Raw genomic sequence first — 19,520 nt, forward strand, 5'->3', positions numbered from 1 at the left:
GGGGGTGGGGGGTGTCTCTTCCAGGGCACACTCAAAGTGAGCACCTCAGCACTTGAAGGTACCTTAGAGCCTAGGGATCAAGAGTAACAAACTGCCCTGTGTCTGAGATCCAGTCAGTGATCCCCAATTCATGCTTCCAATGAGTTCTAAATCATAACACCAGAAAGGGCTTTGCTGTCCTCGACACTCCATCTTCGGAGCCTGCTTCCTTTACTCCCAAGTCCTGTGGATTGAACCATGCCCTCCAGGAAGGAGAAGGGGAGGCTCAAGAGATTCCAGAAGCAAACAAACTGTGCATGTCTGGGAAACTCAAGATTCACCAGGGTCCTCCCCAGGGATTGGTTTGGTTTTATATATGTGTGTGTGTGTGTGTGTGTGTGTGTGTGTCCAGCTGTGAGGTGAGATGAGTTTTCCTACCTATAAGTTGTATAAAGTTCCTAAGGGTCCAGCTTTCATGAGTCACCACCCATGCTGAGGTGAGCTTCTTAGAGACACAGTGGCTTCTGAGTCATTTCTGTTCCTCCAAGTCACCCCTCACCAAAGCTCCTGTTAGAATCCCCCAGGTACTCTAAGCTGGACTTTGGTCTGTAGCAGTTTCCTCTTCTAGGGTGAGTAGCACGTGTATGTGCTCTATCGCCCTAGGAAAAGTTTCTCAAGTAACACAACTAGAGACCTAACTTCTGAGAGCCTCAATTCTTTGCAGGAAAAAGCCCATGGTAATAGTTAAAGGAAGGCAAAGTGGTTGGTGTATTAGATTTCCACTGGGAACTGTGACTTCCTCCATCTGCCTGTCCTCGTGACAGCCAAGGACAGGGCATTCTGAGATTGTCCTGCAGTAAGTACCTGGGACATGGGACCCTGGCCAACTGCCGGTCTGAGATATTTGCAGTGGTTAAGACATTCCTGCCTGCCAGAATTCAGATTCTGGACTTACAGACTTTTCTCTATGGTGGTTGTTACCCTGGGAAAAGCACACACCTTCTCAGACCGCCTGCTCGATGAGTCTGTTAATACTGCAGAAAGTCACTGAAAGGTATTTTCTGGTTTCATGGATATCAAGTCAGTTTTCCCCTTGGGCTTAGAGCTAGAAACACAAGACCCCTGCTTTGGTTAGCTCTCTGCTGGGACAGGCTCTCAGGCATGAATTTTGCCAGCTGCAAAGTTACTTATTTCCATCTGGACTGTCACAAAAACTCACGGCCCCCTCAGGGTTCCCCAGCTTCATCATACAGCTACTCCCACAGAAGGGATTCTCAAGCACCAAGATCGGGGTCTTTCTGTGTAGCTCAGGCTGACTTGAAACTTATTAGGCGACACAGACTGGCTATGAAGTCCTGGCAATCCTCCTGCATTAGCTTCAGAATGCCAGGATTAGAGGAGTCTGTTAATTGGTCTCAAACTTGAGCTTCTATCAGAATGCCCTGAAAAGTTTGCAAAAACATTGGTGGGAAAAGGAAAGGTTTTGTTCAGTGTCTCATGCAGTGTGTGTGTGTGTGTGTGTGTGTGTGTGTGTGTGCCCGGGCATGCAAGTGGGTGTGCACATATGTAAGATTCCCCTTTCCAGCCAGTTCCTTAGTGACAATGAAGATGTTGATATAGAGGCCATAGCAGAGAACCACCCCAGCCTTAGAAACATCAGTCCCAGAAAAACTCAAGGGTGAGGGAGGGAAACCCAGCCAAGACCCACCTATTACACGCTGTGCCTGTAATAGGCCCCCCACTTACTAGCACAGGTCACAGACCAAAGCCTCTCTAACCACTTGGACTTGCCTCCTTCCTCTCTTGCTGCCCCTCACACTGAACTCATACCTCAGGGTTCTTCTCTCTGTCAGAATGGCCCGGGTCTACACCTGCCAGCTCTGTACAGAGCCTGGCCCAGCATATTCAGTACCAAGTGGGGCTCAGTCCCAGCACCCAGAAGTTCACCAGTCAGGTGGGCAAAGAGCCAGTAGAACCTAAGATGGAAGGTAAGGATATAGGAGCAGAGCCAGGTCAGAGCCCTACGAGGCTGTGTAGAGCTGAGAGGGCTGGGGGCGGGCCTGTGGGCGAGCCCTGAAGACATAGCTTCTCTGGAGACATCAGCACCGCACCGGTGCCAAAGCCCAAAGCTGAGGGCTCAGGCAGGCACAACAAGAAAAGGTAGAGCTCAGCGCATTTGTTAGAGATGGCACATGTAGTGCTGCCCTGCCTGGACTAGGAACCTGGGGCCTCTCCCAGTCCACGTGGGTGGAGGTACCAAGTCCCGCTGTGCTGACCCATGGCCTGCCTGATGCTGTTTGGCTGGTTCTAGTCTAATCCTACGGAAGGTTGTGGGCTGATGAATAAGCAATACGAGAGAGATTCAGGGACCCAGCAACTGCCACCTGGCAGAGGCCTCTGTGAGTTTCCACCAGCCCTTTTCAGACACTGAGAGGTGGAGCATCTCCAGCAGCCAAGGAGATCTCAACCCCGGAAATATCCCAATGCAATCCTTACACTACGAGCCTTCTCATTAGACTGTAAAGTGTACAGGATTAGACACAACTCAGAGGACAAAGCCACAACTAAAGAACCCTTGTGAGGTTAAGGATGGTGGAAGCCCAGGGCTGACTTGATCTGTCCTCAAGTCGATCCCAGCCTGGACCCGGTTAGACACTCCCCAGAGTGTTTCAAGGTTTAAGAAAACTCTCATGGAATTCCAGATACCTAGCCTCCTTTGGAAATTCCTTCTGTTCCAGGGCACATTCTCAAATTGCCACCTTGGGTTACTTCTGATAAGGTGGCTCTCCCCTTTAATTAGGACCCATTCCCCGGATGCCCCTTGTCATATGAGCCTGATAGTGTTCTACACAAGACATGTCTGAGGTGAGTGTGCCACAGTGAGGGGCACAGAGGCGAGGGGTTCACGACAGCTGGCTAGGTGCTGGGGATGAGAACAGGCAGGTGAAACTCGAGACGTGAGGTCTGGTTCTTCCTCCAGCCCCAGGCTCCCAGAAATAAGATGCAGACTCAGAATATATTTACAAATACCTTGGCCATATAGCTAGGCTCTTCTCTAACTAGATCATAACTTATAATATAATCCATTTATCCTGATCTACATTCTGCCACATGGCTGGCTGGTCACCTGTGTTGGGTACCACACGTCGTTTTGTTACAACTTCCTGCCCTTCGCTCTATCCCATTTCCTGGATGTCCCACCTTCTCTTCTACCCTTTCCTATAGGCCATAGGTTTTTCTTTTAAATTGACAGGTGAAAGCATCCACACAATACACAAAACTAGTGTGTCACACTCATTGAGCTTCATGTCAAGAATGCGTCCTTCTCCGTGTGGGATCAGTGGGAGCTGGGCACACCTTTGTGTGTAAAGTGTGTGAAGAGCACAGGGGGGCAAAACTCCCTTCACCCTCCCACCGAGCAGCAAGACAGGCAGAGGCACAACGGGGCTAGGCAGGCTCCAAGCCTTCACACCCACAAGTGCAGCGCTATAGTACGTACAGGAGATTTCCTTGCTAGGAAACCACACAAGGACACCCCGCCCAACTCTGTCTGCCGGTAACCTGGTTCCTTGGTTGTATAACTACCCTGAGAACAACAGATGCAAATCTCAGCGGTCTACACAAGCTGGGACAGATGGTGGCCCCTCAATCAAATGAAGGTGTAGGTCTCACCTCTCGGTGTCTTAGCTGGAAGCTCCTGCCCTCATGGTAGCAGTTGTAGGTTTTGAGCAGGCTTAAGAGTTCTGACCTAAAACGACACAGACACACGTGGACACTTGGAGGGTGGAGAAGCTGCCCTCAGGCAAGGCATCATTGAAACACACTTTCTCCATCCGGGGAAATACATGTAGTAGCAGCGTACATATTTGCCAAACATATCTGCTCAACCAAGAGACCCAACTGTCCCATCATGACACTTGACCCTCGTCCCCAGCAGCTTCTGTATCCTGCCTGGCCCTTGAGGGAATTGGAGGAGGAGGAGGAGGGCAGCAAAGACAAAGGTGTTGGGAAGTGAGCATAATTCCCAGGAAGTGCTAGGGCATGCGTGCATGTTCACTATAGGGCCTGTGTGCATGTTCACTATAGGATGTGTGTGCAAATTCACTATAGGGCCTGTGTGCATGTTCACTATAGGGCCTGTGTGTGCAAATTCACTATAGGGCCTGTGTGCATGTTCACTATAGGATGTGTGTGCAAATTCACTATAGGGCCTGTGTGCATGTTCACTATAGGGCCTGCGTGTGCAAATTCACTTTAGGGTCTGTGGGCATGTTCACTATAGGACCTGTGTGCATGTTCACTATAGGGTCTGTGTGCATGTTCACTATAGGGCCTGTGTACATGTTCACTATAGGGCCTGTGAGCATGTTCACTATAGGGTTTGTGTGCATGTTCACTATAGGGCCTGTGTACATGTGTACTCTAGGGCATGTGTGCATGTTCACTATAGAACCTGTGTGCATGTTCACTATAGGGCCTGTGAGCATGTTCACTATAGGACCTGTGTGCATGTTCACTATAGGGTCTGTGTGCATGTTCACTATAGGGCCTGTGTACATGTTCACTATAAGGCCTGTGTGCATGTTCACTATAGGACCTGTGTGCATGTTCACTGTAGGGCATGTGTGCATGTGCACTCAGGGTGTGCGTGCATGTGCACTGTAGGGCGTGTGTGCATGCTCACTCAGGGTGTGTGTGTATGTTCACTACCACCTATGAGCAGTCCTAACAGCCTCCCTGTGCTCTCCTGTGACCTGCTGCCTCTGGAGGTCTCAGTGGCTTGGATTACCAGCTGGCTCCCTGCCTTGAGTGTCCAGAGGTCAGTCCTGGATGAGGGCGACAGGCCCAAGCAGGCCGCTCTGCTCAAACACTTTCTCCCAGCACACTGGGAAGCGATCGTGCCCGAGGGAGGGTCAGGTGGAAGACATTCAGCACGGCCATGGGTCTAGGCCAAGGGGCTATGGGGCATGAAGCATGCAGGTGATTTTTCAACCTCCCAGCAGGTTGAAAAAGGGAAGAGAGCAGGTAAAACTAGCACGGTGTACTCACTGAACTGAGGGCCCAGGATGCTCGCCTGTCAACATGGAATTAGCGGGAGCTGGTACGGTGTTGTGTGTACGTTGTTTGTTAACTAGAGTGTGCTCTGACTTCCTGGCCGTGGTCCCTGGCTGGGCCCCGCTGTGCTGCTCTGTCACCTTCCCAGCATCCTCCCCAACCCCACTCACAGCGCAAGAGAACAGTGACATTCTGGGGCTTGGGTGGGTGTGTCCTGTGCATGATGTGGAGATGGGGACCCAACAGGGGTAACCGTGTACACCTGAGCAGCAGTGGTGAGGACTCCATGCCGTGTTTGTCCTGTGCCACAAATGTGCAGAGGCTGCACACAAAGGTATTGAGAAATACAAAGGTATGTGAAGCTAACCATGCTTAATTTTAGAAAGTATTCATACTTAGGACTCAAAGTAAAAGATGAAATGAAAAAAAACTTAAATGAAAAAAAACTTAAATGAAAAATGCTTCTCAGACTAGCAAGATGACTGAGCAGACAAAGGTGCTCACTGCCATCTGAGTGTGACCCTGAGGGCCACATGGTAGACAAAGGGGGTGATTCCCAAACATTGCTTTTGACCTCCATATAGTTGCTGTGACAGGCACCCTCAACACCAGACAGACAGACACACACACAGACACACACACACACACACACACACACTCGCTCACACTCACATACACATAAAAATAAATATGATAAAAATATGTTTTTCTTTGGTTCAGAGAAAATATTCCAAGTAGTTTTTATAAGACAGAGTAAGTAAAAATAAGCAAAGTTAAAATATACCAATGGAATACACTTTTTTTTTTTCATTAAAACCCACAACTGGATTTTTAAACTGTTTTAAACAGTAAGAGTTTTCATATAATTGTAGTCTGTCAACAAATGAAATACTGTCACTGTAAGCTCCATGGTCACCACCCTTGTTGCTCATATCTCAAAGAATACCTTGATCTCCAAGGAGGGGCAACTCCCCCTCCAACAAAAGGATGGACCACTGTCCCCAGGGCACAGTGCCACATAGGGAAGGCCATAGGTGGTTGTGGAGCCCCCCACCCCCGACCCGACACTGCACACTCAAACGTACTTCAGAATGGACTTGCTGTCGCTGATGGGCACATGGGAGCTGGACGAGCAATCGTCCTTCATCTTCAACTCTCGTCCTCAGTCCCAGAAGTCACCTGTCAGAAAGATGACAAAGGGTGTTGTCTTAGTTAGAGTTATTATTGATCAATGCAAGTTGGGAAGGAAAGTGTTCATTCAGCTTACACTTCCATATCACTGTGCATCATCAAAGGAAGTCAGGACAGAAACTCAGGGCAGAAACCTGGAGGCAGAAGCTGATGCAGAAGCCATTCAATGGTGTTGTGTATTGGCTTGTCCATCAATCAGGGCTTGCCCAGCTTTCTTTCTTATAGCACACAGGGCCACCAGCCCAGGGATGGCACCACCCACTGTGGGCCAGGACCTCCCCCATCAATCACTAATTAAGGAAATACCTTACAGGGGATCTTATGGAGGCAATTTCTCAGTTAAAGTTCCCTCCTTTTAGATAACTCTAGCTTACGTCAAGTTGACTAGCTAGGACAGACGTGCTGATGGGGGAGCAGGAGGAGCCACATTCAGTGTTGTCCAGCACCAGTATCCCTGGAAGGAGAACACTTATCCACCCGCACGTCATACCCATCCCAATGCAGGCTGGTTAAAGCTGGAAGCATCAGGCCAAGGAGCTGCTATCCCTCCAGAAAGCTATACAGGATCTCCAAGACTCTAGATCAGCTCCTAAGCATTTTAAGCCACACACTCTTTTCTCTTGGGTGAACATTCTAGATGACAGCTTCTTCTAGTTTTTTTCTAGAGTCTTCCAAAGTTACTCTTTCTTCCTTTCCCGTTGAGATGGGGTGGTGATCCCATCAATTGCTTTGGAGTCCAACCCTTGGGCCAGCTCTCCCGGGGAGTCATCTGTGTCTCACATATTCCTTCCGGACTGCAGAGCAGTTCTGCGAATTTTCTAGTCCTTACAACACTATGACGCATTAACCAATATTCCCACTTTATGGGTGGGAAAACAAGACAGAGGTGAAGCCAAAAATCAACCAATGCATAACAACAGGGTACTCTTTAGACACAAGAGTCTGGATGGTTGATTCTGGTCTCTTAACTTTTCTACTATATATGGCTCTTGGCAAATTCTTAACCCATGCTAAGCCATGTGGAGCTGTGTCCAGCCTTTAGGTTCTGAGGCAGACTCAAAAGTCAAGCTCTCTCTGTCTCTTTTCCACTCGCAGCCATGGAAGCGCGAGGACCTTCATGCCTGCCTGCACTGCTTTCATGGAATATGAAGTGTGAGATCATTTCTCTATCCTTCTGGCTTCCTTTGGATCACAGTTTTTATCCCCTGTGGCATGCAGGTATGCTTTGGAGTCCCCAGTGGGTTCCTGAGACTGGGAAAGGTCCTTCACCCTGTGATTGAATGTCTCCTCAGCTTAGTTATAAACCTGACTGGATCGTGGCCACAGTTTGTAACGTTTTAGGTAAAAAACAAACAAATAAACAAACAAACAAAAAAACCTCACATGGATTCTTTTTCTGTCAGAATATTCATGGACAGAAGACTCATTTTTACCAGATCCTAGCAACACAACACCTCACTATTTCTTAATGAGGGAGGAATTTGATCAGTTCACTTCTCCCTGGTGTGTCTGGCTAGACTGCATAACTGTCTTCGGGGCATTTAATAGCTGCATTATTAAATCAAACAAGTAAAACAAGAGTTTTAAGTTCTTTAAACTCAAGCACTGATACCCTGGCAGCCGGTCTGATGACAGAGGTGGCTTCTAAGTGACTAACAGGTGCGTAGAGTGTGCCTATAAGGGACATGGACACTTTGTGCCTAGGCAGGAGGGAGTCAGATGGTTAGATTTCGTCAGCTCCTCAGAATGGCATTCGGCTTAAAACTCACCAGTTATTTATTTCCACATTTTTCCATTTAATAATTTGAGACCACTGTTGCCCCGGTTATGGAAAGGAGAGATAGGCAGGAGTTACTGCTTCCTGGCTGAGGACCCTCACTGAGGGTCCTTCCTATTTGCTGGGCAGTAAGATGAAGCCCAGTACACCCTCAGGACCAATGCAATCTCTACTCTTCATCCCCTGATTCCTTGCTTATGACCCTCAAGATGGACACTGTCCCTGAAAGGACATTTGATGATGGAAGCAGGAGAATTACTGTTTGGCCGTGAGAAATGGGAGGACTTGGAGAAGATGAATTTAAAGGTTTTGTCTACCGTAAAGCAAGCCCAGCCACGGCCTGTGGAGGAGCCAGGCCCTTTGCAGGGCAGGCTTTGACCTACATAGCAACGCAGCACTGCCCCCCTGAGATCAGAGCTGGGGACTCTCTGTGTATTCTCATTGGCCCAGCAACAGGAGTTTCAAAATAGAACCGGTTCCCTCTGCATGGCTTGTTGAAAGTGTGGGTGTACTCCTTGTCTGGCTAGTTCCTTAAACACTGCTGAGCAGAACTGTTTGGCACTGGGGAGTGGCCTGAATTGGGAGTTCTGGGTTTGCACTGGTTCCGCAGACACACAGCACAGCACTGTTAAGTTTTAAGCAAGCTCATTACAGGAAGTGCAACGTTTACTCAGAAATCATGAGAAGGGGAATTTTCCTTGCTTTCTTCTGCATCTCCATCCTGTGTCTGCCATGTCCTTCATGATGCCCCAGCTTTACTCACCACACACAGCCCTATGGGGCAGTGGACTGTGCCACCAGACAGAAGAGCTGGTAAGGTAGCAGCAAGATCAGGACCCTAGTAAACCTCATAATTGAGAACAGCATGAGTTTGAACTAGCTCCTGACCAGGTTCCTCTCCTGCAGCACATGACCATGACACCTCACTAAGAGGACCATGACAGCTGGTCACCTTGGGTTAGGTAGCACAGAACCTAGAGTTCTCCATGCTAATGAAGTATCTAGAGTGTTTAGCTAATGAGCTTCTCTTCCTGGGTATCCCTTCCTGCAAAAGGTTTTTAATCTCTGGTTCACCCTGAGTAAGATTAGGCATTCTCATCCGCCATGAATTTAGCAGTTTGGACAAGCAAAGACTGTCTCCTTCATCAAGGACCACTGTGAGTGGTGGTGGGGAGGGGCTTCATCATACAGAGCCTCACCTAAGTCTCCCATAGAAGGCCCCTCCGTGCTCCTAGCACTCACTCAGAGCCAGATTCCCCACATCCTGGGCTCATCACCGGCTCATGAACCCTGAACTCCTCATGGCCCCCAGCAGCATCTGGGTACACAGGAGTTTGAGAGCCACAGCCTCTGTCCCAGCCCCCCGCTGTTTTCACCCAGAGAAACACCTGCTGGAACCCCCTATCCTAAACAGTGTTTCACCTTCCCTGAGTGGCCTGTTGGCGGCCTGTCACCCCAGCAGTGGGGAATAAATGCAGCCTAACACACCCCTGCATTTCACCTCCCTGAGTAGCACACAGGCAGCATTCTGCCACTCCAGCAGCGAGGTTGGAAACACAGACCTCCGCAGCCACAGAGCACTTGACACTCTTTCCTCTCATGCGGCTTGTGAGGTGCTACGCACCGAAAGAGTCTCTCTACCTATCCTCAGCTGCTCCTCCAGCACACAGGAGCAGAGCAAGCCAGGCCAGGGTGGGGCAGAGTTTCTGACCTGGGGCCTCTTCAATATTTATAATCCCATTTAATAAGTGATACCCCTAGGGGTACCAGTGCAGTGTGTGTGTGTGTGTGTGTGTGTGTGTGTGAGTATGTGTGTGTAGGGGGGTTGTTGATGCACTTCTGCCTCACACTTGTCTATGGCCCATTGTGAGATGAGTACAAGATTCATAGGCTCCCCCACAAGTCAGTCTTTCCAGAGCTGTACATACAAGGTATAAGTCAGGCTCATTCCTGTAATCCCAAACTGAGACAGGAGAATCACTGCAAATCGAAGTTCAGCTTGGGCTCCAGAATGAGATTCTATCTAAGAAAGAAAAACAAAAACTGTAGCCGTGTCTGGGGATTAAAGGGCTGGCTTCCTTTAGGGACAGTTGATACAGAGGCCCCGGGGAACTGGGGACACTGTCCTCTTTTCAAAATGAAGATCTTCTGGTTTGCTCATAGGAAACCAGAAATCTGGTTGGTTTTGTTTGGTTTGAATTGCTTTGGTGTTTCAAAACAAGATTTGTTTCTGTAGTTCTGGCTGTCCCTGACTCTTTTTATAGACCAGGCTAGAACTGAAGTCACAGAGGTCTGCCTGCCTCTGCCTCACAAGCCATGGGCTTATGAGCCATGATGCCCAGTTGAAATCTGGGTTTTTGTGGGTTTGTGTACCGCCACTTAAAGTTTGGTGCTTTGGGCAGAATCACTCGATGCCCCAGAATAATTATGAAAAATGATTAGCAATCTTTCCTAGCTCCTTGAACGTGGGGTCATGTCACCTTTCTGCTATAAAAAGGACACATGTGGATCATTTTCCTGATGATGCATTAACAACAGGTTTCCAGACAGCTACCCAGAGCTACTCCAGCGTGAGCACACACATAATTAGATAATCAGAAGTGAGGCTCTGCACATGAGAGCAAATGTGCAGTATTTGTCTCTCCAAACCCGGCTATCTCACTTAATGTAGTGTTTCCCAGGTCTACCCATTTGGTTTTTAAGAGGCTATCATGAGTGGTACTCTTCTTTCTAATTTCTTCCTTGGCAAGTCTGCTATGGTTATATAAAAAATGCACTCCCCCACCCCACCCCAACTTTCTATCCTATTACTTTGCTGAGAGTGTATAGGTTCTGAGACATTTCTGGAGACTCTTTGGGGCCTTCTAAGGACAGGACCATGTTGTCTGCAAATGGGAATGATTATCTTCTTCCTCTCCAATTTGTATCACTTGTCCTTCTCTCTCTTCTCTACTGTCCTATGACTTCAAATACTATATTTTGAACAAAAGAGTAGAAAGACTTGTCTTGCTCTAGATTTTACTGGAAATGCTTCAAATTTCCCCCTACTTAATATAACATTAACCATAGGCTGGCCATCAAGGATTGAGCAACCTATTACTCACAATTATTTCACAATAACTAATGTTGTGAAAGTGGCTATACAACCAAAAACAATGCCCACATTCAACACAATCCCCATGCAAACCTCAATGGCATTCTTCACAAAACATGGAGAAAACAACTCTAACATTGATACAGACCCAAATAGTCAAATTGGTTCCTAGCAGGATGAGCAGTGCTCGAGGCACAGCCACACCTAATCGCATCCTATCCCACAGTCATCATTCGGGAAGAGCCGAGCAGACCTTAGATCCGTGAGCAGAACCAGTGACCCAGGAATACAACACATAGCTACAGCCAACTACACTTTGATGACTCTATCAAAACCACACATTGCAGAAAGACAGCCTACCTGGCAAACTTTCTAGGAAAACTAAATTCTCATGTGTAGAAGAACGAAAGGAGACCTGAATGTGGGCCTGAAGTTTTAAAACTGCTTGAGGAAAACAGGTAAAACACATCAAGTCCCATTAGTAAGGGTGTCCTGAAAAGAATTCCAAGAACGTATGAAATAATCCCAAGAATGGACAGATGATGTTATGTGAACAGGGAACTAACAATGGGGTGGAAGGAACCTGGAGAGTGTGGGGAAATTTTCTAGCAACATCACAATGGATATCTAGAATACATATCAAAAAAACTTTAAACATTGAAATCTGAACCATCTAATCAAAAAACAGGCTAATGAATCAGACTTGAAAATAGAAATACAAATGGCCAATAGATACTTGAAAAGGCATTCAACATTCTTGGCCATTGTAAAAATGCAAATTAAAGCAGTTGGAATGTCTGTCACCACGAAAACAAATACTGGCAAGAATGTAGGGCAAGGGGCCTCTCATTTCCCACTGGTGGGAAAGTCAGTCTGTGCACTCACCATGGGAATCAATATGGAGATTCAAGAAAAAATAAAAAAGAACTAGCATACAGGCCAGCTACACCACTCTTATGTGTATGCCCAAGGGGCTCTAAGTCAGCACACCTGTGAACTTTTTGTTGTTGTTAAGAAAAAGAACCAGTTTCTGCCTATTGCCATAGGCACACATCAGTAAGAAAAAGATACAAAATGGATGGAGCTGGAGATCATGATGTAAAGGGAACTAAGGTAGACTCAGGAAGATAGTTATCTCATATTCTTTCGAGTATGGAACCTAGATTTCAAATTGTGAACTCCAGTCCTCTGGAAGAGCAGTATACACGCTTAACCACTGAGCCATCTCTCCAGGCCCCATACATTTCTCTTCTAAAGAAAAAGAACCAGTGACTGTCTATTGCTATAGTCAGCTGGAAAGCAACATGTTCTAAGGATGCAGCCACTACATGGTCGGCCCAGGTCCCTGAGGGATTCTGTGGATCAGAAGCCCTGACCCCACCACAGTGGATTTGCATTTAGGAAGAGAAGCCATCTCTGCTGGGCTAAGACACTGGGGTTTCAGGCATCTCTTACTGTAGCATAACCTGTTCCAGACTGACTAACATCTGGAAGTGTGCCATTAAATTGTATACATTTAAATATGTTTAAATTAGAAGATAGTTCCAAGTACTCAGGAGGCAGAGGTTGGTGGATCTCTATTAGTTGACAGCAGCCATCCTGGCCACACAAGTCCAGGCAGTAAAGGCTACATAGTGAATGAGAGAGAGAGATGGGGGGGAAAGGGAGAGAGAGAGGAAGGGAGAGAGAGAGGCAGGAGAGGGAAGAGGAGAGGGAGAGGGAAGAAAGGAGAGGGAGAAGGAGAAGGAAAGGAAGAGGGGAAGGAGGAGAGAGAAAGAGAGAGGGGGGGAGAGGGAGAGAGGGAGGGAGGGAGAGGGTGGGAGAGAGAGAGGGAGAGGGTGGGAGAGAGAGGGTGGGAGAGAGAGAGGGAGAGAGAGAGGGAGAGAGAGGGAGGGAGAGAAAGAGGAAGGGAGGGAGAGAGGCAGGAGAGGGAAGAGGAGAGGGAGAGGGAAGAAAGGAGAGGGAGAAGGAGAAGGAAAGGAAGAGGGGAAGGAGAGAGAGAAAGAGAGGGAGAGAGAGAGAGAGAGAGAGAGAGAGAGAGAGAGAGAGAGAGAGAGAGAGAGAATAATCAGAAAGAGGGGAGAGACCAAATGAAGCAAATACTTGCAAGACAGGTACGGGACTAGTTTGTGGCTTTGGGCTGACTCATGGCCTACCTTAGTTTACAGTAGCTTTACTTTTCCTCAGAATGAGAATACCTCTTCTCTTTTACTTCACAGCAGAAGCACCTGCAAGTAGAATTTCCTTTAAGTTAAGCAGTGGCTACTTAGTAACAGAAAGGCCTTCTTCCTAAGGGAGCTACTAAGACCTGGGTGGCTGCAGATGCATGCCTTGTCTTTTGAGTCCTGGCTTTTCCATCTCCTCAATAAGAAGATTGCTCTCCACTGGCTCTGACATTTTCCCAGCGGCAGTGCTCTAGTTCAAATGGAAGGTGTACACAGGTAAAACTTCAGAGGACTGCTTTGGTTGACAGTAGGGAAGTTGGCAGAGAGCTCATCTACCAGAGCACCAGTCATGGCTCCTGCTTGCTCTTCCCATGTTTCCCCTCAGCAGGTCCCTGAGGACATAGCAGCACCTCAAAGGAGACAGCATGGAAGCTGGGGAAGGCCCTGGTTTCTCACAGGGTAAACAGAGAAGCTTGGCAGGGAGGAGCACAGCACAGCATCATGGGAGGAGGAGGAGCCTCAATCGGGATGCCCTAGGGGGAGGTGAGGAGGCTCTTGCAAATTATAGGCTGCAACTATAGGCAATAGGTCTCATGGGGGAAGGACCTGGGGTCCTTAGCAAAACAGCCTCTGACGTGGAACAACCCGTGATTTAGTTGTTCTCATCCGCTCCATGGCCTTCAGTGAGTCACCTGGCTTCCCTGGATGTCAAATCCTTCCTCCCTGAGCGCTCATACTCCACCCTCACTGAACTCCAGAGTTTGAGCTTTGGGATGTCCCACAGACTCCCCCCTCCTTATTTGTTTAACTGGCCTTGCAGAAATGAAGATATTCTAGAGATATGTTGTGTCTTTCAATCTGCCTATAGGACTATTGAAACAATGGACCTCAAGTAAATGGGAATTTCCCCAGAAAGCTCATCTGGGAGAAGGAAAAGGGGAACTAGAGGGAAATTTATCTCTCAGAATAAGATTTCACAGAGTTCTAATAACTGGTTACACAACTTTACAGGACCAAACTGGAGCCCAGAGAAGGCCAGGTCTAAGGTGGGCGGACCACACCTTATATATCTGACCCTCTGTTTAAATTTCCACTTCACTTCAGGGTCCTGGAGGTAAAATGGACTTGGGGGTTTCTCTGGCTTTCATTGTCCCTCCTCCCAATATGGCCACATTGAATACATCCCCCTTTTTCTGTTTTACACCTTCTTCCTTTTTTGGAGAAAGGGTTTCTCTATAGCCCAGGCTGTCCTCGAACTCACTCTGTAGACCAGGTTGGCCTCAGACTCAAGAGATCTGCCTGCCTCTGCCTTCCAAGTGTTGGGATTAAAGGCTGCACCAGTTCAGTTTTCCACTTTCAACTTGGGTCTTTGAATCTGTGTACGGAGAGGGGCGGCCACAGCTGAGGGGAGGCACAGGTTCTGACTAGGGGGGGTGGTAACATGTGAGCGCTGGCCTGCCTTTAAGGTCCCTCACTGTGTTGATTGGAGCCTGCTGTCACTTATTCGCAAGCTCACAGTGCCTCAGTGAGTTGCAGTGTTCCTAAGGGGTGACTTAGAGACTAATGCTGTCAGGGAGAGCGTGAAGAGGGCGCACATCCACACCTGCCAGGAAGCGGAGTGGAGCACTCTCTATTTTGGGGGCACTTTCTTGAAACTTCTTCCTTAGTCCTGAATCTCCCTATTCTCTGGGCAGGGTGTCCACACACAAGCATCTCCAATGGCCTACTTTCATTCTTTTGCAATTAAAAAATCATAATCATAATCTTATCTGGAATCCAATGCTCAGATAGAAGCTTCTTGGTAGAAATAGATGAAGAGAGAGACCTGGCCGGCCACCCGGGAAAGTCTGAAAAGCAGCCCCTGATGTAACTGGACAGGCCAATTCAGCAGGGCCGCTCCCCTCCCCCAGCAGCCTTTGTCCTGGTCCTGCTCTCTCCCTACCCCCCAGCAGGCGCAGCTCAGGCCTCTGAGCTCACTTCTCTGGCAGATAGATGCTCTCTCTGTCCCTCAGAGGAGCCCCAGGCAGTGTGGCATACCTGGCTACCTTCCCTCTATGAACAGACAACCAACGGGATGAGTTGTCCAGACTTTCCGCTTCAGCGACTGCGCTGTTCTGCCCACATGCGGAGGCAGGGACAGCTGGCACACAGCCTGCTGTGGAGTGACAAAGGCCACAGATGCTTTCACAACTCCTAGGTCCAGGCCCCTTTTCTTTTTCTTTCCACAGAAGGCCAGTTCTGAATGTTTACATCACTATGGGGGTCTAGTCCCTCTGGATTGGCTGCAGAAGGAGCAAGGGGATAGATACCACTGAAGCGGAATACTCAAGAAATGAACTCGACTGCACCTAACTGCCTTTTGTTATGAGCCTATGGGTGGCAGCCTGCCTTTCAGTCTGTAGAGGACCCTTCCCAAACTGATGAATATAGGTAGTTCTGGCCTCACTTGGCAATATGGGCAATGGGTCAACATCTAAAGTAAAATGTAAGTTGGTCAGTGAAACCAGAGAGAACTTGGCTGTCTCTGTTCTAACCTGTCTTGGATTCGTCGATGCAAACCAAATAAGAAATAAGGCACTTTGAGTGGCAAGACAAAGAAGACAGGGCCAGGCACAGCCAAGGGCCTCTCTCCCTCTAGCAGGGCCAGAAGGGAGGCAGATGCAGGCTACACTGCCCTGCACAACTGAGAAGCCTGTGGCCCCTGCTCCTAATGCTGGGGACGGGAGCCCAGACTCTGAAAACAATGAGCCTCTAAAAGACCATTCCAGCACCTGTCAGCCCTCACAGAGACGGCCTTCCCCAGAGAGCAGCCAGCTGTCTTCTGAGGGGATCAGGCTGGACACAGGCTGTCTGTCCTTAGTTGTACAGCCACCTAGATGGCCTGCTACTTAGGCACAAACAGCAGGCATCCACTTAGCAGCTGCTGCCCTCTCCTGCTGTTCAGTTGCAATGGCCTCTCTTCCCTTGTCCCCTGACATTACCCTCTGCTGGCTCAGCCACACCCCTCCTACTCTGGTCCTAGGCTGCTCAGTCCCACCAGCTGGGAAAGCCCTGAGAGGGTGTGTACACTGCCAGCTGGAGGTGATGGAGATCCAGGAAGTCAAACAAAGCACAGCTATCACAATCTCCACTCCTACCACAGCAACTACCCAGCCAGGTCACCTTTGCCATGTGACCCCTATGGTCCTGGTGACCTTAGATGAACCCGTTCTGCCATGCTGGTTTCCTTGGCAATGTTTCTCTTCCTCCAAAGACACAGGTCCTTGTCCTTGTCCCCTCTGCAGCCATCTCTCCTCCCTTGTGACTCCCGGAGGTAAATTGCAGCCCAGAGGCAGGGCCCCACCCACACACCTGCAGGACAGATTGATGGTTTCTGCTGTTGCCCTCCAGTGTCCTTTCCGGTAATCTGAGGTAATAAAGTAATTTCCAACCCTCCCTTTCCCCCTCATACAACCTTCTCATACTTCCTGGCCCTGTGTCCTCGCCGCTGCAATCCAGGCACACTCCCTGCCTATGGAAGAGACGATTCAAGGAAACAGGGATCCTCCCAGCTATGGTTTGAGGACCAAACAGATGCTCAGATTGCCTGGGTCCAGGAGTGCAGCCCAGCTGAGCAGACCCCCTGACTACTTGGTGCTAGCTGCTGCCGGCTGTCCTCAACACTGTAGTATCTACTATATGTATGCGACCTTTGGCCTAGTCTGCGCACCAGGTGCAGATGCTAGGAGAGGTTTCTCTGGAGACGAGTTGCTATGTCTTAGAATCCCTTGGGAAATGGATTCTTCTGAAAACATAACACCTCCATCCCAGAACAAGAGAAATGCGTGAGTGTGATTGTGCTCATGTGTGCATGCAAACACGTACACACACACACACACACACACACACACACACACACAGTCATATAACCATAAGTGAATTAGGAGGCCTGTGTACACTTGCTCCGGATTCCAGATTGAGAATGTCTACTGCGACTCAGAGAAACATTCTGGCTGAGATTTTCTTTGTCACTGACTTGGTGTGTGACCTCGAATATTGTGCCATCTCTAGGCCTCGAGTTAGTTAGCTGTAGTGGCAGCTGGTATAGAGTGTCCCTGGGGCATCTAGAGGACTATAGCACAGCCCATCTTTGCTACCAAAGGTCGAGCAAGGGGGTGGGCAGGGCTCCAATTGTACCTCAGGGTATGTCCCAGGGGAAATCCCATGGGCAGGAAGGAGATTAGGGGAACTACAAGTTTGGGGAAACTTCGAAAGCTTTAGGCCAGCAGCTACTTCCTAGTTGCTGATAATTTACTTTTAAACAGTCCCAAGGGCTGGCAAGGGGGCTCTATGTGTAAAAGGGCACCTAAGTTTAATCCTCAGAAGCCATGGAAAAGTGGACAGGGAGAAATGACTCCACAGAGCTGTCTTCCACACAGCCACTATGACCCACAGCATGTACATGTGATCTTCACCACCCCCCCCCCACCCCGTGCGAGCGTGTGTGTGTGTGTGTGTGTGTGTGTGTGTGTGTGTGTCTGGACTCAAAGCTTACCCTGACCCGGTTGCATGACCCTGTCAAATCCTTTCTGTTTTCGAACTGGAGTTCATCCCCAGTCAAAACAACTAAGATCCTAGGACTTCATCCGTAATAAACACTGTTGACATTGGGCTTCAGGCTCCCGAGAGAGATAGCGAGGTGCTGAGGAGGGAATGGAGAACTCAGAGGAGAACGGCCCCTAAGAATCAGGAGACAGGTGGAGGTTAGCCCTGAAACTAGCCGCGAGTATTGTGTAGCCCTTTGGTTATGGCCCACCGCACCAACAGCGACTGAGAAACAAGTGTCTGATGAGTAATCATCCTAGCAGCGTTGGCTTTCCAGCTGTAAAACCTTAAGGTCTTGCTGAAACCCTCTTCCCGCCTCTAAGATCCGCGCCTCTAGGAAGCTAGCTGAGAGGAGGATGAGGCGAGCACAACTGTAGCCGGCCGATGGATTCACGTGTCCTGCTAAGATTTAGCTCCTAAAGTGCCCTTATCTTAGGAGATGTTAGGCGCCTGTCACCCTCAGCCCTGGCTGGAAGCCCGCAGTGCGCCAGGCTGGCAGGGGGAGGAGACTCGCGCACTGCGGCTTGGGGCACAAGTGCTCAGGCTCTAGCGCCCAGCCTGTTCGCCGCCCCAGGGTCGAGGGCGGGGTGCTCCAAGGACGCCCACTACCTTTGCAGTCTGAGCATCACTCACCGTCCAGTCATCGCGCGGTCCAGGGGCCACCAGCACGAGAGTTCGCCTGCACCAGAATTGTGCCGGCACGGACTCCAGAGCATCTGCCGCAGGGATCAAGTCCGTCCCAGCCCACCCTAGACACACCTCTTCCCGCCCCCGAACACGCCCCTCTCCGCCGTGGGCACGCCCCTTCTCTCTGGTCAGCAGCATTGCCCATCAGCCCATCTCTTCCTTCCAGGGTGCTTGGTACTGATACTCCTCAAGAAGACCCCGAGCATTTGCTCACTTTTTCGATCTTTACGCACACCACAAAGCGCTCCGCGCGCCACTTAAGTCCCCAGTCCTCGAGGGCACCCCAGGACGCACAGAGAAAGCAGTAGGATTGGGCCCCCAGGGGCCGGCGGTCTACAGCAGAGGCCAGGGAGCCTGGGTAACGCAGATACTTGGATTTCAACAAAGACCTCTGCGCAGGCGCTACTACTGTGCGCATCCTGGGGAGGGTGGAGTGTGTGTGTTCGCCCGGGACATTTCTTTATTGTTCAGGTGGCACCCACAATCAAAATTGTAGCTTCTCAGAAAGTTACACTAAGAAATTGGAGCTGGTGAATTAAAAAGGTTAGCTTCCTCTCTCAGTCGCATCTTCTGAGTAGAGGCAGAGCCCAGGCCATAGGCGACCGTGAGGATTGGGAGCTTTGTTGGCTGTTTTATTTCATGGTTCCCAGTCCTGACCTCAGAACCTCTTGCCCTCCCTTGCAAAGTAAGCCATCTCAGCTGGGCTCACTCCCTGGTTCCTAACCCTCTTAGAGTCACAGGGCCTTTTAAGAGTATGAAGTGGGTCTTCTAAAAGTGTAGGTACATATTTGAAACCAGGCGGCATTAGAGTCTCTGGACCCTAAATCAGCGCAGTGTGCCATTTGTGACTGGTGAAGAGATGGCAGAGAGATTGTATCCTGTCGTTTGCTTCCTGTGTCACGGATTCTCTGTGTCTATTTCCCTACCTGCAGCAGGCTAAAGATGACCAGCCTGCAGTCCCTCTTCAACTTAGCTTTTGCTTGTATTC

The 19,520-nt window shown here is 49.2% G+C and overlaps 1 protein-coding gene across 2 annotated transcripts in view; it reads right to left on the bottom strand.

The window, feature by feature from the left end:
- The window catches only part of Rassf4 (Ras association domain family member 4), a 35,000-nt gene extending 16,413 nt beyond the window's left edge, over positions 1-18,587 (bottom strand). Inside the window, exons 1-4 of one of the 2 annotated variants that reach the window (XM_052174659.1) lie at positions 18,479-18,587; positions 13,253-13,324; positions 6,120-6,213; positions 3,652-3,727 (exon numbers count right to left, since the gene is read on the bottom strand). In XM_052174659.1, coding sequence (XP_052030619.1) covers positions 3,652-3,727; positions 6,120-6,181 — 138 coding nt within the window. In that variant the 5' untranslated portion in view covers positions 6,182-6,213; positions 13,253-13,324; positions 18,479-18,587. The remainder of the gene's footprint in view (positions 1-3,651; positions 3,728-6,119; positions 6,214-13,252; positions 13,325-18,478) is intronic. The other variant, XM_052174660.1, reaches the window with a different exon arrangement.
- Between the last annotated feature and the right edge of the window lie 933 nt (positions 18,588-19,520).

This window comes from Apodemus sylvaticus, chromosome 2, assembly GCF_947179515.1.
Source record: "Apodemus sylvaticus chromosome 2, mApoSyl1.1, whole genome shotgun sequence".
NCBI lineage: Eukaryota > Metazoa > Chordata > Mammalia > Rodentia > Muridae > Apodemus > Apodemus sylvaticus.